Below are 23,577 nucleotides of genomic sequence, written 5' to 3'. Positions count from 1 at the left end.
TAGAAGAGCATAATCAAGCTATGACCGAAAAAGACTACCCGAACTTGTTTTATTAGAGATTGGCATTACTTTAGTCAAAACTGTTTATCAGAAGATTTTTTGGTATAAAATACTTGTAACCTTGATTAACGCAAAGTGAGCTATTGACCACTAAGATTGCATAATGCCGTCGCATTTGTTTTATAATCAAGAACTTAGTAAAAACCGAAAATTCCTGATTAAAGAGTTAGTTTTACGCACAAAAGATTTTGATATGAATTTTTTTTCTTATCTTTAACCAGTTTGTTGTATGTAGACAGTCTCTTTTCAGGGACGTCGTTTGTCCGTCTCTAATGAAGGTACTAAATGCACCCAAGAAGAACTTCCTTTAGAAGTACTAACTTTTCAAACTTGCTATATACAAATTCGCTAAGACGCCTTTGTTGTTTCAAAAGAGTTAGTTATTTTATTGATTGGCTTATAAAATGTAAGATTATTAGAAAACATCTTTTATCTGAGAATTCACCTCATGTTTCAGACAACAGTAATTGCATAGAGAGAGGTTTTTATAACGGTATAATTCCGTATCACGAGAATTGCCACGAATAAGCGTGCTCGCGGTTTAAACTAAAGGAAAGGAAGTGTGCCATAAATTGCAAAAAAAGCTCCATTAATCATCTGGTAGCATATAATTCACTCAGCACACAACCAAAAAATTTAAAGAAATGAGTTAAAAAGAGACCCGCCCAGCATTATGTACACAGCTTGTGACCTGTTAAAGCGGCTGAACCTCTAAGTTCAGTAACACAGTGCTGGAATAACTCGTCTTATCACATTTAACTGGAAACTACTGCTTTCTAAAACGTATGAAGAAGGAAGGAAGACTATTACCATTTATTCTATTTATTTTGTACCACCCTTTACAGGTTTATGTATTTAAACTAGAAAAGAAAAGTCCCGTTATTCAAGCTGAAGATGTGTTATTTAATAGGAGATTGAAAAATAACACATCTACGTCATGTTATACATTCATCTATTACGAAATGGCTTTAGAACCTAGATAAGGCAAGTAAGTCAAGGACTTGTTTACTTAACGTAAAGCACTTCCTGTGTCTTAATTTGCTAATTCAAAAGTTCGTTAGTATATTTGTTATTTATCTTTTTTGGCAAAAACCAAAAATTCTATGAAAACACAAAATATGTCATAGATATAACCTTGCATATGCAAATTTCAAACCTTAAAAAGATCACCTGTACGTACAAGTTTATGCAAATGGGAGTTAAGCAGAATATTGATCATGATTTGATATCAAAAAATTTAGGAAATAATAAAAATCAAGTTTTGACATTTCCAACAAGTTGTTTTTTCATTTCCTGTTCCCATTTCAGCATTCAAATCGATAGCAGTTCTCTGTGCAGCCAGAAGTTTTCTAAACAAATAAAGCCATAAAAGCTTAATTTAAACGGTTTTACAGATATTCGTTCTTCGAATTTGATCACACAGGTTATTCTCATTTTATCACATCACATCATATTAATAGAACATTTACATTTTAAACTAAAAAATGTTGTTTTAGCTATTGTTACTAAAAGGTTCATCAACATATAAAACAAAATGTCAAAAGTGCTTATTAATAAGCAGCTACCCAGCAAGCATAGAACGTTGAAACAACGTTTAAATAACGTTGATCGACGTTGATCAACGTTATTTCAACGTTGTTTCAAAGTTTTGTGCTTGCTGGGTATAACGGAAACATTGATTTCAACTTGATAAAAGACCTCTCCAGATGTATACAAACTAAAATTTGCAATATTTGGAGTAAATTTAATTGCAAAACTTTAGGCTCCAGATTCAAAAAGCAATAACTGGAAACATCAAATAAATTTTCCTATCAGATGTGCTGCAGTAATGGTATCTTTAAAAAATATATAGTAAAACAGGGTAGAATGAAATAGAGGGAAGAATGAAATAGTTATGACTACGCTTATTCTTTTGCTCTTAATTAATTATTGAATAAACTTTTTGCAAATATTTTTTGATTTTGTTGGAGAGAGTTTTTTTTTGAATAAGATGATATTAAACTTTAATTTTTAAAGAAAAGTTTTTTTTATAATTTGTTAAATCTTCGAAAGCGATATGATACTTTTTTTCTTTTTTTGAGAAATGGACATAAAACTCTCGGAAACTAAATTTGATATCATCGAACTTAATAAGTATTCTGGTAAAACTTTATAAGCTGGTCAAGAATCTTTTTTCAAAATTATATTTGCTATTCAGGGAAGAAAGTTATGAAATAAAAACGAAAACGGAGACATGTGGGGTTGAATGAAATACGCGAATTGCTCACTTGTTAAATGCGGCTTTTATTAATTAAATCTCAAGTGACCAATCAATCTCTGTAAACTTTGTGGATAAATTTTAAATCGATTATTATTAAACCTATTCTAATATAAAATATGCCTCAAAACAAGTTGCTCTCAAAGAAAAAAGAAAAACCATACACCGAAGAGCAAGTTACGCTTGCTCTGGCCAAAGTACAAAGCAGTGAATTTTCATTTAAAAAAACTGCTCAATCATTAAACATACCAGTAGCAACTCTTCACAGGTGTGTCCACGGCATAGGTGAAACAATTGGGAGTGGTTCAAACACGAGATTGTCGCATTAACTTGAATCAATTTGGTAGATACGCTCATCAAAATATCCAATTGGGGCTTTGGAAGAACTTATAATGACATCATCACACTAGTTACCGACTATTTGCAACACCAAGGTCAATCTCATTTGTTTTCTAATGGTACACCAGGGAGAGATTGCTATAAGTTTTTTATAAACTGGTGGAGTCATAAGTTGAGCATTAGAGCTATAAGCAATAGTTCAGTACTCAGAGCCGCTCGAAAAAAATCCACTATACAGTTGGAAATTGCATCGATGATGCTGGTAATCGTCCTGCTCCAAAAAATCTAAAAAATGTCTGTACAAAGATTGGTGCTTAAGTGGCCCAGACAAAAGTTTCGCATTCAACTCGTTGACACAAAAAAACGAAAAAATATAGACGCACCAAGGTTCGAAGGGGAGTGTCTCAATAAACCTGAAATACTCGAGAGATTGAAAGATGCTGAGAGCAAAAAAGCAGCAAAGCAAGCTAAAAAACAACGCAAGCTTAGCTTTAATGACGAGCCGCAAATAAACCAAGCAACAACAGCGACTCCAACAGCATTAATAGCTACAAACCAAGTCAAGTGTAAAAAGTGCCGTAAAGTTCTAGGCGAAGCTTCAACAAGTCAAAATATAGAATGGTACCAGTGTGAAAATTCTAAATGCAAGATTTGGCTTTGTCAAAAATGCATACTAAAGCGATATGTTAAAGGCGCTGAGTTTTATTGTACCAAAAAGTGCCGCAAAAGTGTCAACTCAGCTCAGCCTCTAGTACCTCTCTACGACTCAACATCATTACAAGAATAAAGTTTATTTTATTAGGTTGTTTTTTTAATTGTTAGTATGGGTTGTTTTTTTAATTGTTATTATTGGTTGCTTTTTGCTTTTTTTTAATTAAGTGTTGTTTTAATTACATATAGATTTGCGTATTTCATTCTCCCCGAATGTGGGGTAGAATGAAATAAATTTTTTTTTCAATTAAATAAAGTTTCTTAAAAAACTAAAAACTTTTTTCACTTGATTTGTATATATTTAAATACAGCTCAAATTCCTCTACAACTTTAAAAAAAAAAAAATTAAAAACTTTTTTCTCTTAAAAAAAAATTCATTAAAATTCTTAACTATTTCATTTGACCCCATTTTACTCTACATAGAGACGCGTGCAAAAGTTTTTAAACAGCTAACTTTTTCAAGTTTTTTTGCCATAATTTTTTGACTTTTAACTAAAAATGAATGAAATTTTTAATAATTATTCCTATGTGATTTTAATGTGATTATATGGTATGATTTATTGAAAAAAATGATAATCTGTAATGGAAAGAAGAAATTAAAATTTTATTGAAAACAACCGTGCAAAAGTTTATTAACAATTCCATACCCCATTAAGAAAATTAAAATTTCATTAAGAAAAGTATTTATGCTAAAACTAATTTATTGGATATAATATTTAACTTAACTTGAATTTAAAAAATAATTGGAAAACCAAAGTAATCGTCAAGAGAAAAAAAAAATCTAATATTAAGTGCTGTAGAGAAGGTTCCTTATAAGCAAATTTCTGAGCTTTATGGCTAAACCAAATTTCTGAGCTTTAGGCTAAACCAACAATTAACGTGCTAGTTAAGAGATATAGAAACCAAAAGACACTTGAAAACAAGCATCGTTCAGGCAGGCCAAAGATAACTACAGAACATCAAGACAGAATTTTGGTAAGAAAATCAAAAAAAGATTCCCGGAAAAGTGCTGTCGAATTAAATAGCATTTTGAGCAATAAATATGTTGTTAAGTACAGCGTAGATACTACAAAATGGGATCTTTCAGTCGTGATTCTAATGGTCCACTTCATCGCACCTTTCAGTCGTGATTCTAATGATCCACTTCATCGCATCGATTATATTAAGATATAATCGATGCGATGGGGGATAACATCATCGCATCGATTATATTAAGATATAATCGATGCGATGAAGTGGATCAATAGAATCATGACTGGACAGTAAATCGATGCATCGATTATATCTAAATATATGTAAATTGATGCATCGATTTTATTTAGATATAATCAAAAATGTTATGCTGCCACATGGAAAGGACAAAATGCCTCGTGGTTGGATTTTACAGCAAGACAACGATCTAAAGCACCGTGCAAATTCTATAAAAGGTTTTTCATTAAAAAAAAAATAATTCTTGTTTCAGACTGGCCTTCTCAAAACTCAGATTTAAATCCATCAGAACATCTTTGGGAATATTTCGATCGTCTATCGAAAGGCGAAAAACCGATCAATAAAAAATGATTTGTTCCAGGTGCTTCTGGATTGTTGGGCAAATATCCGCATAGATGTTCTGATCAACTTAGTTGAATCTGTACTTTGTTGTTAAGCAACGTGGAAGTCTAGAAGCTATCCAACACAATACTTATGTGCTGTGATGAAATATCGTGGAGGAATTAGGAATAGTACCTCTTTCTTGAATTTTCTTCATTTGTTAATAAACTTTTGCACGATTATGTTTTTAATAAATTTTTAATTTCTCCTTCCGTTACAACCCTAGTTGACTGATCTTACAGATCCTACAAGAATCTTATGGGTTGAGTTGCACAAGTCCCTGCAAGACCTATAAGCATCCTTTTGAAGGATCTTGTAGGATTTAAAGGAATTCTTACAGGATAAGGTAAGATCTAAAAGAATATTTTAAGAGATCTTGAAGGATCAAAATAGGATTCTCATAGGATGCTGTAGGCTATTTAATTTTAGATTCGTAATAGGTAAGTTTAAGTTGGAATTAATGTTTTCTTATTGAAATAAAATTTCATTCTGTGTAAAATAAATTTTGCACATTAAAAACTAAATAAATAGTATAGCAGATATTGTTTTTTTTAGTACATGTACTAAACATGTACATGTACCAAACAAAATGTAAACGTTTTTATAGATTAAACAGGATATACCTTGTTATAACAAATGAAAATGAAATTTTTATAACGAAATTGTTAAAAAAGCGCGTTTCTTAATTTCTCCTTTAATTTATCTGAGTGAAGTTAAGAAACGCGCTTTTTTTTCATTTGTGAAAAAAAGTATATTTTACAGAATTAACATTAACAAAACAACTTTTCTGTTTTTACATACGATCTTACGAATCCTTTAGGATATCCTAAAGGATAATATAAGAATATTGCCATCCTACAAGACTTATAAGTTTTCTGTAAGATAGTCAACTAGGGAAGTTATCATTTTTTGAGTAATTTATAGTATGTAATCACATTATAGGATCAATTGTTGAAAGTTTCATTTATTTTCACTGATAAGTCAAAAAGTTAAATAAAAAAAAACATGAAAAGTTTAGCTATCTATAAACTTTTGCACGCTACTGTACATCCCAACCAGCCAAACAAGTCGGGAGCCGCACGGGTCCCACGTTTGTTAAAGTATGGGTCCCGCACAGGAATCCCAGTCAGGACACACAAGGTTTTGTCCAGGGGGCCCGTAAGGGAACTGTATGGAATGTGACCCACAGAGAGCGTTTGTTAAGCTTAACTTGTGCATCTTGGAACCAATCTACGGCCTGTATGACCACACACATGTATTTGAAACTTAGTAAACCTCTTATACTTTATTTAATAGTCAAATATATATTGAAGTCTAACTATATTTCTGATAATAAAGAATATGAAGATGTTGCAGATCCTTTTTTTTTCGGCTGTCTTGGACCTGGTCTCGGGCGTTAGCGAACCACCTGCGCAATTTGCCTTCGATCTCCTTTTGGGTTGCATTAGTTGTTAATGCAACAAAAAAGAGTACACAGTCTTTCAAGGTTTTTGGAAGACTCCGTAATCTTTCTGGGCAATCTGGAAAGTTATTGAGGAGAATGAATTTCATCATTCTTTTAATGGCATCATTTAATGAGCTTCCACCAATATTGGATACAAGTCTGAAAAAAGTATCAAGTTGAATTATATAAGTAAATGATTGAATTATGTATGTACTGTTTTACAGCCAATTACATTTGCTAATGTAACATTTTTCAAAGACTTTAGGGTAACACATATGATAAGGCTTTTAAGTATAGGTAGAGTGATGGTAGAGTGTCCACCTTGTAAATACAAGGTTTGCGGTTCAATCCCACCACTCTCCACCTCAGGAAGAACCACGCTCATTTTGTTTCTCCATGCAGCAATTTTGTGACAAGGCTCGTGTGTCAAAATTAGGAGTTGAGAGACTGTTAATAAAAAAGTGAGAGGCCCCCATAACTACAGTGGCCCTTCAGCCTTGAGGAGGCAAATAAATATTCGCCTACCTAAAGCTGAAAAAAAAAAAAAAAAAAACATAAAACGTTACAATTCTAACGCATGTTTTATTCTATTTCTTTATTCATGTTTAGCGTCCATGGTTCCACACTTATGTGATTTGGATGGGTTTCCATAATACCATTTTCTTACCTACATATGACAATATGAAAGAGTTCAAACAACGTTTTATAACCGGATGCGTTTCCTAGCGTTAACATACTTTGGAGATCAAGACTGAGTATTTTTATTTTAACCACTAGAAGGATTAACATTCAAGATTTACAAACTCCTCAATTAAATTGGGGGTTTAATCTCACAGCTTTCCATCTGCTAGGAGATGGAAAACTTTGATACCTTACCACAGCTAAATTAACTAGGTACCTTACCACAGCTAAAGAACCTCACCTGGGCCAATATAGGATCAGTTAAACATCATGACCAGGACATGGGTTAGGGTATAATTATAAAACATTTAGTTTACACATCACTTATTTCATAAAACATAAAATAAACCATTTATTTCATAAAACATAAAATGAACCATGAAGTTATGAAAAATAATGTTGTTAAACATGGAAAATAAAATACTCACCAGTGTTCTCTTTATTGATTGATCTTTTCGCTGCTCCTCCAAATCATTAACTTCTTTGATATTGGAAAGGGGAAAGTGAATGTCATTTGGCAACTCATTATCATTTTCCAACTGAGGTGTATTTAATTTTCGCATAATAGATTGTAACATTACAGAATGAGTCTTTTGAGTTTCTTTTACTTCTTCAAGAGTTGTTAATAACCTCTTTATAAGAACAGCTAAATCATATTTAAAATATTGGTTTTATACTCTACAATTTACTATACAATACAGTCACAAACTCAATTTCAAAATCTAAGTTATAACCTCACTATTTCAATAATTTGAATTACTTCAATTTTTATTTTAAAAATTAATAATCATGAAACTAAGTAACTTGAAAATACAAGCTTACTTGAGTTTATCGAATTTAACACCTGAGCTGATGTTTCCATTATACTTTTGAATGACTGGATAACATCAGGTTGTATTACATTAGGCTGGTAATCAGAGGTACTGGATTGTGTTAGATGATTTGATACAGGCACATTTTGAGACAAAGATGAGCATGAGCTTGATTGTATTGTCCTTAAGTGTTGAGGTGGTGTTGGTTTTGTAACCATAGAGATGCTTGTATTTCTGAAACAACAAGATAACAAAATAGGTATAAATGTACTATATTTACCAACTATATTCACATTTAAAACTATTACTACGGCAATCCATCTGTTAAAGAACCAAGAACCACACCTGCCATTCATTAAAAAACCATCATGTCTGAAAATATGAGATGATAAAAGTAACAAAAACCGTTCCATAATACTATTTTACTTATTTAAAATTTTTTGGTGTCTCATAATCTTAGATAAACAATTTAGGACATTATAGGTTTAATTTTTTTATGTAATCAATCTGTTTTCTTAATAAGAGTCTTCAATTTCATCATCAACAACATCTTTTTCATAGTCAAAAGAATGTTTTCTTTTTGTAAACAAAAGAGAAAATTATTATTTTCAAATATTATTATAAATTAAACTAAAAAATTTTATTAATTGATTTTATTATCGAAACAATAGACAGCAGGCTAAAAATAATTTGAATAAAAAATCCTAAAATGATCTGTAAATCAAAAAACAACTTTTCTACAGTTAAATTTAAATTTAAAAAATTAATATATATTTACATTTATTTTAACTCTGAATATGAGTGAAACAAATTATACTTGAATTCTCTAACCTAATTTTTTGTGTTTCCAAATTTCTACAGTTATTGTAATCATCTGTCATAGTCAACATTAGATGTGTCTTCAGCCTGTTTTGTTTTTTTCATTTGTGCTTTTAAGAGTGTATAGAACAAATTATATTTTGTGTACATTTCTTTGATTACATGCAATGTCCGTGAAATATTTTACACGCCAATAGCTAAGTATTATGCTCTAAACAACTTTTTATTTTTTTTTGCGCAAACATGAAGACCACTCTTAATGTTATAGAAATGGGAGAAAAGAGTGCTTCACCTTTCTACCATTGCAAAACCATTTTATCGATGACTAATTCAGAGTCCCTTAAGGACCTCTAAAAATCTTATTAGGAGAGAAAGACAGGATTTCAGAGAAGGATCTCTAAAAACAACAACAGTACTAACTTGCAGTTCCAAGTATTCGCATTTTGTATAAAAGCCAGTGTTCTTCTGGGTTACTGCATATTTTTTTGCCATTTGACACTTTACTTGCTGCTTTTACTGGTGGTTTACTTAAATTTAATGCAGTTTTATCTTTAATTAACTTTTTAAAATTCTGTTTATTTCTATCAACTATCCAACTAATTGGCAAAAGACTTTAATCAATCTCTTTAGTCTCAACATATTCAACAATTGCATACATTTTAGTGTAGTAAAATCAAATCTGCATCAGCTGAAATTTAGTAATCAATGTTAATAGTCATGTAGTCATAATACTCACCATTCTTTAAATTTTCTATAACCAAATGAAAATATTACAAATTAATATCACAACTAAACTTATCAAAGTAAAATTTTTTTGTATTTATTTATTGATGGAGTAACAACTTGTACATTCACAAGTTCTAAACAAAAAAAATCACTCAAAGCACCACCAAAAGAAAATGTAATATTAAAGTTGTATAAGTAATAAATTACTTTCTTTTGTAAACTATAGAAATATTAAATTGACTTGAAAAAAATATTTTAAAAGTTAAGATAAATGCAATTGTGGTAAAGCCACAAATCCTTGTTTAAATGGAAGTAGAAGATACTTTGTCAGCAAACTAGCAACAGGAAAAGTTCGTCTAATTCCAGTAAGTTTGTTCACAAAATATATTGAAAGTGAAATTGAACTAACTGGATCTGAAAAAAATAGTTCAGCATCTTCAAATTCTTCAAATACAACTGAAGCAGTATTGGTTTCAGCAAAGTTAGAACTGTGCAAAATAATCTTTACAATTCCTAACTTACTTTCAATCTGAAAGTAATTGCCTCCAATGGATGTGGAGATAAAATACCCAGGCCCATGATGTTGTTTGAACTAGAAATAAGAACAATAATCAACAGGTATAGGACCATCTAAATGAATTCTCTTCAATATTGGCTCTTTTTTATTGGAAAAACTCTCATTGATGTTGCAGTGCCCTTCATTAATTCGGCGTTCTATTTGACCAGTTGGATTTTGAGGCTTATGAACTAATTTTTTTAATCTCCCAAGGTAACTTTCATATTGAAATGCAGATACGTTATCAAGAACACCATAATGTTTAGCATCACTAGAAAAATGTATTAAAGAGTGAATATTATATACAAGTTGATTTTCACCATACAACTTAGAAAATGTAACCACAAGGTATTTTAAGAGTTGTTCAGCATAGGCAATATTTTTTGACAATAAATTTGGGTTCAGCAATATCCTTATGGCAACAGATAAATCAAGGAAGTTTGAATATATTGTGTCTTTTAAAATAGTTTTTAAGACAACAGGCCCAGTGTACAATTAAAGTTGTCTTAATTCAGTAGCTTTCAATTTTTTATATTCTGAAAGAAATCGTGGTTTTCTTGAAAACTCTCTGGAGATGTGTTTATGCATAACTGCTAAGTTTTTAGATATTGTAGATAACTGTAACTGAGATAGCTTACAATCCCCACTTGGTCCATGAATCCATTGAAATAAAGGCCTGCGCATCACATCTAAACACACAAGGTGCATATATTACAAAGGAAATTCAGTAATCATACCACAACCTAACTACTCAAAAGGCGAAGAACCTACATGATGGTCAGAATAATGGCGCTCAGTAAAGGTTAGGTTTGTAATTGGTGGTGCTTCTAAATTGGACAGTGTCACTTTGTTACACCATTTGCCACGCTGCATGCATCTCTCACATGAGTTATAAGCAGAGTGAGGTCTAATACATTTAATAAAAGCCCTTGCTTGTGCATCACATATTATGGCATCAATCTTCACTATGTAAGTTTTACAATTAAAGAGAAAACCATGTTGCTTTAAACTCTTCATTTCTGAAACAAAATCATTCAGATATTCATCAAGAGGTGTAAGTTTTTTTGTACTACTGTAAATTGCAATGGGAAAAGGTCCACTTAATGGACACTCTTTCAGTGAACCAAGAATTGGCCAAAGAGAAATTGAATTGCTATTGAACAGCGGTATACCATCAATATTATTATGAATATGCAAAAGGTCAACTATAGAATCAGGCTGATTTAATTTAAAAATATTATGCAGCCAATACTGCAACCCAAAGTTAAAATATTCTCCAGCAGCAATATGCTTTATATCTACAATTCGCTGAGTGCTTAAAAGAGTTCTTGAGTCATTAGAAAGATTGGAGTGTGATGGACTCAATATGTGCAATAAACTTTTTAAAGCTGAATGTGATATACTGTAAGTTATTGCCTAATCTCGCAACATGTTTTTTAGTGTACAATCATTGCAGTTATAGTTATCATTGGCATCATCACTTTTTTTTTTTTCATCAATTTCATCAGTTCTCCTATCATCCCTACTATAATCAAAATCAACACTAGATTTATCATCAATATTATCATAAAACTTTTCTGAAAACTCGCTTTGAGAACTTAACCTATCAAAAATAGTTATAGGTTCAATTTGCATTTCATGAACATTTGCATTCTGATCAATTTTCTTTCTTGATTTACTAAAATTTATATCATTCACAGTTCTATCTAACATGGAAATACTAACACAATTCTCATTTTTTATACATAGCTCTGTAACTATTATTGAAACCTTTGAATTAATTCTTCTTCGTTTTGTTCTATCTGAACATAACTTGAAATCATCATTAGATGTTGCCATTATAATGTTTAACGTTACTTAATATTTAACTGTTGTTTAAAAAAATATAACATAAATAAAAAACAAAAGAACACCCCACAATTCTTTTAAAAACAAAAGCACTATGCTGTCAAAATACATACGGGAATTGAAAGATTAAAATGTTAATGATTTTATATTGAACTGGTCCATTCTTAAAACAGCATCTGCATATAATGATATTTCCAAAAGATTTGAAATAATGACACATGCAAAACCAAGAATGTTTATTAAATAAAAAATTGGAATTAATATCTAAATGTAGATAAGAAAAAAAGTTTCTTTTGAAAAACAATAAAAACAAACGAATAAAATAATAATAGTTCCATTAAAAATGTAAAAATACAGAAGCAAACACTTCTCAAGAATTTTTTTGTAATGGCTTACAATAGTGTCAACATATTCCAAATGTTTGACAAGTTACAGTAGTTGAGACATCTATGAAATGTCTTAAGTACTGGATATATATATATATATATATATATATTTGTATATATATATTTGTATATATATATTTGTATATATATATTTGTATATATATATATATATATATATATATATATATATATATATATATATATATATATATATATATATATATATATATATATATATATATATATATATATATATATATATATATATATATATATATATATATATAAAGAGAGAAAAATGATATCATAATCAAATTCTGACAGATGTAAACATAAATGGTAACATCATGATCATCATTACACATTTGTGTTTCATACTTGAATTGATCGACCATTATTCATTTGTGTTGCATCAGATAATCTGTTGCATGTTTCATTAGATGACTATGGTTATCTGATGACACATACAACAGATTATAATCAAATATATTTGATGAAACACGAATGTTCGATTACAAAGTATAAACATGTTTTATCAGATTATCTGACAGATTCTAAAAATAATTTGATTCGTATACAATGATCATTCTAGTGAGTACATAAGTTATACAAAAATAGAAAGATTACAAAAAATTTCCTATAAATAAATCTATATATGAGTGCACAAACTAAATTCACAACATTTTAAATTGCTATCAGTCGCTAATCATTGTTTAAGAAAAATGAAATGAAGTTGTTGTTTATTTGTGTCATAATACATTATTGTTTGGGATATCAACACGGGACCCGCATTGAAACCGACACAAAAACCTCTCTGAACCCAGGCTGGGCAACCCACACTAGCCCAGACATATACAGCGCGGGACCCGAGTGTTGTGGTTTGCTGGGATTGATCAAAAAGAAAATTAGAATTAGATGAGAATCCTTATACATATATCAATTTTTAACATTAAAGCAATAATAAAAAAAACAACAATGTTTACAATCCACAAAATCAGATTTTGCAGAAAAGCTGGGTCTAAAAGACCTAATACCTCAACCAGTGTAAACTTAGTTGTAAAAAACAATTTAGTTTAAATGCAGAGGGAATCACCTTACCAACATGTACACAACCAGGGCCTTTGCTATTCATCCCACGATGATAACATGGCTTTTTTTTACAAAAAAAAAAAAAAAGGTCTTTATTATTCAAAAGTAATTTAAAAGTTTTCTTCCAGGTACAGCTGTATACAATGGCCAAAATCTGTTTTTGAATAGAATGATCAATGAAATTTTTCTAATGAAAACTACAATAGTAATTATATACTTTTGTGAGTGTTAGTACTTGTAACTTAATAAGAACTGATATCATTTGACCATAACCTAACAAGACTGAGGTTTGCTTAAAATAAATTTGACAAATAAGAATTGATCTAAAATTAGTCACTTTTTTAAGAACCTCTACACGGTCTGTAATATTGGCAGTTATACTTATTCCCTCACTTAAGTCAAACAACTAAGAAAAGTTGAATGAAGAATTTCATCAAAATAGGGTCTTCCAGATATCTTACTAGATATCATTTGCTGAAGAAGAAAAAAAAGCTTAAGCATTAAAGAAAGTTATATGCAAATAAAAAAAATTTAAAGCTTGTAGAAACTGTTTAAACAATTTAACTAACTAAATGCAAATTTATCAAATACTCACTACTTAAACCTAAAAACAAATTAAAGTAACAATTTATAAGAAAGATAAAAAAAACTATTAAGATCTTTACAACTATTTTCCTTAATTTCAATAACTAATGTATGGTTACCATTTTGAATCATTCTTTGGTTAGATCAGCTCCAGCTGCCTAAAAAAAAATTAGGTTTAGAAACATTTAGTTATTAAAACATAATAGTCACTTCAGCTGCAGAAATTCAAAGCTTAAAGTTATGTAAGAACAATATTAATTTCTGTAGTGGAATACAGTTTTCATCATTTAACAATTGGTGGCCCTAAAGCCAATATCTCATTACCCTATAATACTAAAAAATATTTCAAGTTTATTTCATTCATTTAATTTAGCAATAAATTGATTGTTTTTACTTATTGGTCAACAAATTGATTCTACAAACTGATCCAGCACTTCCATTAGCCATCAAATAAGTATTAATTTGAAAGGCAAAGTTTTTCTTATATTTTCAAGATTTTACTATATCTATACTCGTTTTCCATTGTTTCTAGTTTTTACTGACAAGCATCAATAACAGTGTTAATTTATTTTGTCTAAAGTTCACATATTCAGTAGTATTATCCTAGTAATAATGCAGGCATAAAATAGCAAAAGGCATCCAGATTCTGTACCAAAGTTACTGCCTTCTGGGTAGAGATTACTTGCAAAGGAGTATAGACAACATTAATATCAAATTTGACACAATATTTCATAATGTATAGTGAAAAAGATAAAGTACATTCAAGTTATTTTTTAAATGTTATCTAAAATTGCTTACAACTTTCCCATGACAAAGTTAACTTTACATAATTCTACAGAATCAGAAAAAAAGAAAGTTACATTGATTAAGAACAAAAAAAAAAAAAAAAAAAAAAAAAAAATTTACAGTATTTTATGACACACTTAAAGAGCACTTTTAAGTGTGACATAAAATTTTAGATCTATATATGATGACAAGTTTACAAGAACCACTAAATGAAAAAGGATGATTTAAAAGCAGCTATTTGAATACAATAACCAAACAAGCTCATAAAAATGAAAAAAAGGAACTGCAAAAAACAAACAACCATTGGGTGAATATTGTGTGACTTTCTGTGTGTGACTTTCTGTTTCACTGTGCAATAGGGTGTCCCAAAAAAAAAAATTTTTTGTATGCATGTTTTTCCCATTCTGTTTTGTCTACTGAGTTCATATGTATGACTAAAAATTTTTTTGGAGGTCAATTTCAGCTATATGTAAAATCTTAATTTCTTCATTTTTGTTAAAATTTGACATTTTATAACACTATTTTGGATGCGGACCTAATAACTTTACATTTTTAATGCCCCTTACCCTAAAGGATTTGAAAACCAATGATTTTAGACTATATAAGAATCAATCCATCTGACATTTTTTTTTATAGAAGGTTCATTGAAGCCTGATTCACAGAAAATGTTGATAATAATGACTACTTGAACAACCTTTGTGTTTTCTGTATACTGTTTTGTTTTAACTGGTTTTTGTTTATTATTTTGATTTTAACAGCTTATAGTAATAACTAGAAACTTATTTTACTGAAATAAGAACTAATTTTTTCATATGTAATTATGTAATAGTTATGAATATCTTCAATATTTACATATATTTACTTGAAAATTGTATCATAAAATGTAATTTTTTTTAGGGGGAAATTAGAATTAAATTTTTTTAATATTGTTTTAGGATTAAGTAATATTAAAATTAATAACTTAAATGGGTCGTACTCAAAAAAATAAGAGTGAGAAGAGAAAGTACAGCCTGTCAACAAATCCAAGGAGGCTACTTTTTCTCTTAAAGTACACAATCAATGGGCTTCCAATAAACCAGCTGGCAACCATTGGAAATATTCTTAGATACATCCAGTTTCTAAAATCTCCCAGGTAAAACAAATAATTATTATTGTTATATAAATATACTATAAAACAATGATAAAACTTTTAAATGGTCTATTTTATGCAATACAGATTTAATCTAATATCACCCCCTCCCCTGCAAGTGTTAAAAATGAGGCACAATGAGGCAAAAAATTACGTAAGAAAAGAAAATAACATAATGATTAATACTTGTCTATTTTTATTTTAGATCTATAAGATTTCAATCTACTAAGTTGATAGTAGCCTGCCCTCAGAAATATGAGAACAGGGATCTGATCTGTAAAGATGAACAAAGATGTGTTCTGAACAAAGATGTGTTGCCTCCGCTGTAATAGACACTTGGAAGAAAGCAGGGTTTCAAGATTTTATCATCAGTGGATCCAGTGTCAGGGATAAGATACTGAAGCTCCATAATAAGTACATAAATTTGTATCATCTCAAATCATTGAACTGGAACTCTAGTGAAGGCAACTTCTCTGAGATACAGACAGAGTTTTTAGAGGAGAGCAGTACACTCTTTGATATTTCATTACCAAATTTTGAACAAAAAGTAAATCAGGATCGTTTTTGTTTTAAGAATGCCAAAGATGAGGATATTCAGTTCTATCTAGATCAAAAAGGAGAGCAAAACATGTATATTACAAAAGAAATTGATGAAGTATTACAAAATTCAGTTGAAAATAAAAATATTAGGCTCAAAAAGATGGAGGAGGCAATAGGTAAAGGTAGAACCACAATGAATGCAGTAAAATCCAATGACCTTGAAGTTTCTTTGCATTCATCTGAAAATGAATCTGAATCGGAACCAAGTTTAGATTCTTTAGATGATTAAGATTTACCTAATAGACTCAGTCATTCTACTAAATCTAAGATAATGATAAGTATAAGTGCTGAAGATCTGGTTGACTGTACTGCTGCAGTTTCTGCCCGATACAGAGTAGGTATACGACCACAAACTTCCATAGTAGCTGCCATTTGCAATAAAGCTGGTGTGAATCTAGAAGATATTATTCTATCAAGAAGTACAGTTCATAGAAAGAGATTCCAAAATAGAGGCAGTAGGAGATAAACTCAGACAAGAAATTATAAATCTGAAGAGAAAAAAGCTATGTGTTCATTTTGATGGAAAACGGGTGAAACGGATTGAAGAAGATCTGAAAATAACTGTTTCTGTAGAAAGAATAGCGGTGAGTGTTACATCCCCTGATATGGATGACACAAATGACGTACTGCTAGGTGTTGTTCAGACAGCAAGTTCCAAAGGTAGTGACCAGGGTGTAGCAATTTTGAATCTGCTAGAATACTTCAACATTGTTGATCAAATATTTGCTGTTTGCTGCGACACTACGGCATCTAATACTGGAATACACTCTGGAGCTGTTGTTATCCTTAGCTCCATCCTTAACACTCCATTTTTAACAACTCCATTTTCAACACTCCAAAATGAAATATGAAGGTTCAGCAGATAGAAAACTATAACTCTAAACTTAAGACCACTTTTAATTGTATTATGTTAAGCATTTTTCTTTTGCATTTATACTAATCCTTCTTCAACAATAACTTGTTAGTTTGTTTCTTTGAATAATTTTGTAAATTTTAGTTGGCAAAGAGTAGTATTATCACTTGGCTTATTTGAATTCAGAAGTTTTTTTACTGACTGCAATTCTGCTAGTTAAAGAAAAAAAGTGTTTTACAGCATTTTTCAAAGTATGATTTTATAAAAGTTTTTAAAGAATTACCCATTAATGCATTTCATAAAAGAACTATATCAATATATTAAGGTTTCTTTTTCTTTCCAGTTTTTCCCACACAGAGGCCTTAAAAACAAGTAACAAAAAGCAATAGCTTATGATTAATTTATTATCAAAATGTACATTGAATGTTGATATAGAAATAAAAAAATAAAAAAAAGCAGATCATCTTTTTAGTGTTAGGAGTCACTTTATAGTGTTAGGAGTCAATCAATTAATTTTTTTATGAATTCATACATTAAACTGTCTAGATCATTATCTTTATGTTACTGTTTGAAATGGTGCTGTTTATTTGTGTTGTTAAAGAAACATCTCCAATATTATATGCTAAAAAAACTTTTTTAGCAACCCTGTCTAATAATATCCTCACAATTTTGTTTTGCTGGTGAAATCCAAAGTAATTCATATAAAAGTAATAAACTTTAACATTTCTTACTTTTTGACGCCCACTCTTCCCGTCAACTAAAATCTTAATCAGCTTCTACTGTTCTTTTGTAATGTTTGCTGAATGTTTTCAAACCTCGGATTATATTTCTTTTCTTATAAAAGCCAAAGTCAAGGGAATTCTTTAAGTTCCCTAAAAAAAAAAAAAGCAAGTTTAGATAAGTTTTAAAAGTAACTGAAATCTTAACAGCTATTATAAAAAAAATTATAAAAGCTTAACTTAAACTGCCTAAAACACATTAGCGGCTTTTTTGAAACTTATCTATGGAAGTAAGCATTTAATGACATGGAATAGTAAAAATGCATTCAAGAGCAACAAAACTATTTAAAACTTAAAACTTAATAGAAAACATTTGAAAGCTACAATGTAAGTTAATTCACTCCTTTTATAATAAGTATTTCAGATATATTTCAATAATTGAACTTCAATAAAACATATCATATTGATAAAACAAAAAGGAAAACATAGAAAACATTTGAAAACTACAATTTAAGTTAATTCACTCCTTTTATAATAAGTATTTCAGATATATTTCAACAATTGAACTTCAATAAAACATATCATATTGATAAAACAAAAAGGAAAACAATAACATTAACAGTAATAAAAAGAATAACAATCTAAATAAAAATAACCAAAATAATAAATATCATGCGAAAAAATATATATATGAGCTGAGCAAGAAAATGCCCAAGGGCGTCAAGGAATTCAGTGATAAGTACCGAAATTGGCGACAAGTGCACAGAAATGCTTAGAATTTGCTTGTAATGTCAATTCTGTGATTATTTTGTCAAATTGGAGCCTTTCACCGAGATTTCTTGGAGCCTTTGGACATTTTCTGTTGTAACCTATCAGGCTGAGCACGAAAATGACAAAGACAACCAACAGAGAGGCTGGCAAGTACTGGAATTGGTGACAAAACCCCGTTTTTGGGTCGATTTCCATACAAAACATCAAAATTTGGGCCAAATGTGGCCAAATTCAAGGCTTTCACCGACTCCTCTCGACTCCCTCGCTCATATTTTGTTGTATCCTATCAGGCTGAGCAAGAAAATGCCCAAGGGCGTCAAGGAATTCAGTGATAAGTACCGAAATTGGTGACAAGTGCACATAATTTCTTTTATTTTAATTATGATACAAACATTCAACTTTATGGTTTATATTATTATACAAATATTTAGCTGTATGATTTTATTATGATACAAAAATTTAACTGTATGATTTTATTTACTATAAAAACATTTAGCTCTATATTTTTAGTTATGATTGGAACTTTTAACTGTATGAGATAAATGAGCTAGCAAGTAAAATTTTTCTTTGAATAAATGTAGTAATCTTTTTATTATTGTTAAAATTTTAGGTTTTCTAATTTTTTGTTTTTTTATTATGTTCAGTTTTTATTATCATCTTGTTATTTTCAAAACTACTAAAGTTTCGGTTTATTTCAGAATAATAAAAATGAATAAACAAGAGAAAAATCAATATTTGAGGGAATGGCGGCAAAGTAATCCAGCCTTAAACAATCTTCTTGTAAATGAAGAAATGGAGAGTAGCATTGATTTCCAAAACATTGAAATTGAGAACTATAACGATTTTATTTATGTGTTTGATCATAAAGATACTTCTGAAACTGAGAGTTCTGACCTAGACTCTGAGGTTCTTATGAGTGATGATAATGAAGATTTTAATATGTCAATATTGTTCTATCTATCTCTTCTTCCTTACATATGTTTTGTATACTTAGATATATTTTAGTCTTGAATCTTGAAAGTTAGTGTTAATAAAAAATCAAGCAACTAGTCAGTTATAAGAAAAATGTATTTTTAACTGTTTTTTTAACATCCCATTAACAGTATCCCATGTTGTATTTTAGAAGTCATCCTGCTAATGCACGAGTCTTCGATGGAAGCACAAATAAAAGATCAAATAGGAAGCATCTTAAATTTCTCAGCATTTGTAAATGGAAGAAAAAATAAAATTAATTGAGGATGCAAGTGGTTGTTGAACAATTATTAATTTTGAGTTTTTTTGTAAATTTATTATATATGCTATATAATATACAAAAGAATACATAATACATCTTTAAATAAAGCCTTTAAAAACATTTGTTGTATTTTTAGTTTAAGTATCCCCGAAACTGTTTTTTTAACGCCTTGTAAGGGATTAGAAACCCTTATATTAACGTTGAATATTGATTGTAATTGTGTTAAACATTTAATGTTAGTATATTAAAATTAAAGGTATATATAAACCGTTTATATACGGTTATATTCATATAATAACCATGACACGAAGCTATAGGCTTCGGCAGGGTTATATGAATATAACAGTATATTAACATTAAATATTAAACACAATTACAATCAATATTTTACGTTAATATTAAACGCCAATAATTTTCCAACTTAAATTTATGTTAGTATAACTTTAATCTAACATTAGAATTTTACGTTTGTATAACGTGATTATCTAACGTAAATCTAACGTAAGAATTTTACGTTACAAAACCTTTCCATTTTGCCGAACCGGCAACGTTGTACTAACTTAAAATCTAACGTAAATACAACGTTAATACAACTTTGCGTGCCGGCTGGGATAGTAATCGACGCTGTTGTAACTTTCTGGAACATGGCACGCATCAAGACAAAGACAAGACAAAATTCGGTGTTAGATCTTATGTGTCTCTGGAATGAGTGGAACCGCTTGTTGAAGAACAAGAATCTCGAAAGTGATGCTCGCGGAAAACGTGTTAACTTCTTGGCCAAGTTGGATAGTCTTTTTGATGTTGGATCACCTGATGCCATACAGGAAATCATGAAATCCAGGCTACTGACTGCCCAAAAGAAAGATAATGATGTTGCATTCTATTTAGATAAAAAAAAAAAGGCAGAAAGGCGACCATGGACGGGCATGACAAAATCTTTGATTAAATAAAGATTAAAGTAGAAATGAAAGATGTCAGATATAATTGGAAAATCATACTTAGAGATGAAGAAAAAGAAAGAGTAGAAAAAGAAGGTAGACAGGATGATCAGGATGATGAGGACATAGAAGTTAATGACGAAGAACAGAATGTTAATGAAAATATTGCTGTTGCTGAAGTAGATATCGGTTTAGGGTGGGACTTGAATTATGAACCTCAAATGAATAGACGATCAGAATTTGTTACTCTTCACCTCCCCAAAAGAACTATGCAATGCGAGGAAATCACTTCTGCAGCAGACAGGCTGAAGTTGTATGATGGCATGTAACATTTATGTGAACAAAATGTTCATGTTTTCTAAACAATTGCCTTATGATCAGAAGATGACGATCAAACTTTTTAGAATGAACAGATATCTTTCTCTTTTCCACACACCAGCTTGGACAAAAGCTAATATTGGTGCTGATGCACCTATGAATGACCTGCAATTCATCCACGACATGATTGACTACAAAGAAATAGACAAGGAAGTTGCTGGTATCATACTTTCTAAAATAACCAATCACCGATGTTATTTGACAGAAGAGGTAGTTCCATTTGCTTTCTTCAGCAAACATGTTTATTCCACTGTGAAAAAAGATATGGCAGCCAAACTCTTGGAAATTCCAGAACCCAAAAATTTTCGTCTTGGTAAGCCAGTTTTTTTGTTAAATCACTCGTCAAACAGGTTTGTCAAATCTTCTGGGACCTGAATCTCACTCATTGTTCAGCATTCTTGGCATCAATACAGATTGGCTTTCTAAACCAATTGAACAGTGGACAGAGCAACCAGGATACAAAAAAGCTGAAAAATTTGTTCGTACCGTAAAAGTTGTAAATGATACCGCAGAAAGAGGAGTTAAACTGATTTCAGAATTTGCCACCATCATAACCAGTGATCCAGAACAAAGAGAATGGTTGCTGCAGGGCGTTGAAAATCACAGGCAGCACACAACGTTGTATTTACGTTGTATTTATGTTAAAATTACGTTTTACGTTACTTTACGTTAATCTAACGTTGTGTAAACGTAATCTTTTTAACGTAATATTCTAACGTTGAGCTAACGTTGACACAACGTTAAAAAAAAAAAAGAAATATTAACGTAGTTCTGCTAACTATAAAAAAACCTACCGTAACTTTTTTGCTATTTTTTTCTTTTTAAAGATGGCGTAAGAGAAGATAGGAAATATATTTGCTTAAGTATAATTACTAAACTTATAAGTTTAGTTCGAAGGTTTGAATTGTCTTTTAAAAGACAATCGAGGAATTTTGAAAAAAAATTTTTAAATAAACAGCGTACAAGTAGTAAAAACTTTGAATTGCTGATAAAAGATTTAATAAAAGGTAGTAAAATGTCGATTATAAAGGTTTGATTTGATTTTTTATTGTTGTCAAAATCTGTTCTATAAATATAAACAGGTTTTTTTAATGATATAGAATTTTTTATTATGATATTGAACAATTTTTTATTCTTAAATTTTTGTTACATTTATTTCTGAATCTACTACTTCTCAGATAAATTATAAATACTTAGCTCGATATCATTAAATTGGTTCAAGTTTTAATTTTTTGAATTTCCACAATAAAAGTTTGTATCCAATTATTTGAAATGTTCAAACAATGATGTAAATTTGTATTTGGGTATTCATTATTACAATTTTTCTTCTTTTAATCTCATTTCAAATTTTAAAGAGTTGTGCTACTGTTTTATATTCCTTTAGTTGAATCCAAATTTACAGCTAAGTTAATGTTTTTTATAATAAATGTGAGTAATATGTCTAGTATTTTAATTTAGATGCAAGGAAATTACAAACAAATATCAAATTGGTAGGAGCCTAATGCTTATCCAATTAAGATGTTATTTTGAATCTGATAGTTACTCACTCTGAGCAATATAATATAATATTTTAAAATCAAGTTAGCTGTGGAAAATCAATTTCAATAAATTGCTTGCATTGCTTATATTTTGACAAACAACATAAGTATATTGTTAATAAGAAACATGAAGATTAAAAAGAAATCAAATTAAAAAGTAAGTAGAATAAAATTTATTTCAAAATTTTCATTTGTAAAAAGCATAGAGAATCTTCAACAAAAGCTCAAATAAACGATCAGATTGCAAATATTGGAAAGGTCTCTCCATTGGTATAAATAAATGGCAGCAAAAAGAGAATGCAAGCATTTGTTACACAGTTTTATTTATTATTGTTTAGTTTTTTTTGTGTATCTATAGTATATACTATGCCTGTAATCATCTTGTTTTTTCACATTTTTAGTATTTATTTGTTTATTCATTTAGTTGTCTTTTAGTTAAGATAACTTAGTAATTGAACTGAAAAAAAAAAACAATTAAAATTGTTTTCCAAACTAAAGTTTAACCTTAACATTTCATTCTTGGCAAACCTGTAATACCTCATTTTTATTTTTAGATTTTATTTTAAGCAAGTTTTTATTTTATCCTAAATAACCATAGCTAATAAACACAAGCAAGTGTTTTTACTATCTTTCTAAAAATTGTTTTCAGCACAATTATTACTAACAATTATTAGTATATTGTAATAATTGCGCTGAAAACAATTTTTTTAAAGATAATAAAAATGCTT

The 23,577-nt window shown here is 29.7% G+C and overlaps 2 protein-coding genes and 1 pseudogene across 6 annotated transcripts in view; 1 reads left to right on the top strand and 2 right to left on the bottom strand.

Moving 5' to 3' along the window:
• The window catches only part of LOC149888481 (zinc finger BED domain-containing protein 4-like), an 87,191-nt gene that overhangs the window by 40,356 nt on the left and 23,258 nt on the right, over window positions 1–23,577 (top strand). The gene's annotated exons all lie outside the window — the stretch shown is intronic.
• LOC149888484 (uncharacterized) lies at window positions 834–19,168 on the bottom strand. Of its 5 annotated transcripts, none has more exons than XM_090088135.1 (5): window positions 18,003–19,166; window positions 14,023–14,061; window positions 7,905–8,128; window positions 7,511–7,728; window positions 834–1,409 (listed from the first exon to the last, which is right to left on the bottom strand). In XM_090088135.1, the coding sequence occupies exons 3-5, from the start codon at window positions 8,110–8,112 to the stop codon at window positions 1,365–1,367; spliced, it is 471 nt and encodes a 156-aa protein (XP_089944261.1). In that variant the 5' UTR covers window positions 8,113–8,128; window positions 14,023–14,061; window positions 18,003–19,166; the 3' UTR covers window positions 834–1,364. The 5 variants fall into 5 exon arrangements, with proteins under 5 accessions (XP_089944261.1, XP_089944258.1, XP_089944260.1 ...); XM_090088132.1 differs by lacking the exon at window positions 834–1,409 and adding an exon at window positions 9,134–9,464 and having other exon boundaries at window positions 6,263–7,728; window positions 18,003–19,168; XM_090088134.1 differs by lacking the exon at window positions 834–1,409 and adding an exon at window positions 9,134–9,401 and having other exon boundaries at window positions 6,263–7,728; window positions 18,003–19,168.
• On the bottom strand, window positions 9,474–12,299 carry LOC149888485 (uncharacterized; annotated as a pseudogene).

Source organism: Hydra viridissima, unplaced genomic scaffold (genome assembly GCF_058129835.1).
Source record: "Hydra viridissima isolate aposymbiotic clone 2 unplaced genomic scaffold, HvirCarnegie_v1 scaffold_5, whole genome shotgun sequence".
Lineage (NCBI taxonomy): Eukaryota > Metazoa > Cnidaria > Hydrozoa > Anthoathecata > Hydridae > Hydra > Hydra viridissima.
The sequence above is the reverse complement of the archived record's forward strand: the minus strand, read 5'-3'. Positions and strand labels throughout refer to the sequence as shown.

Coding starts and splice junctions, on each gene's coding strand:
- LOC149888484 (XM_090088132.1), bottom strand. CDS start 8,112: ATGGTTACAAAACCAACACCACCTCAACACTTAAGGACAATACAATCA. Junction 7,729..7,904: donor GTTAAATTCGATAAACTCAA/GTAAGCTTGTAT, acceptor AATATGATTTAG/CTGTTCTTATAAAGAGGTTA.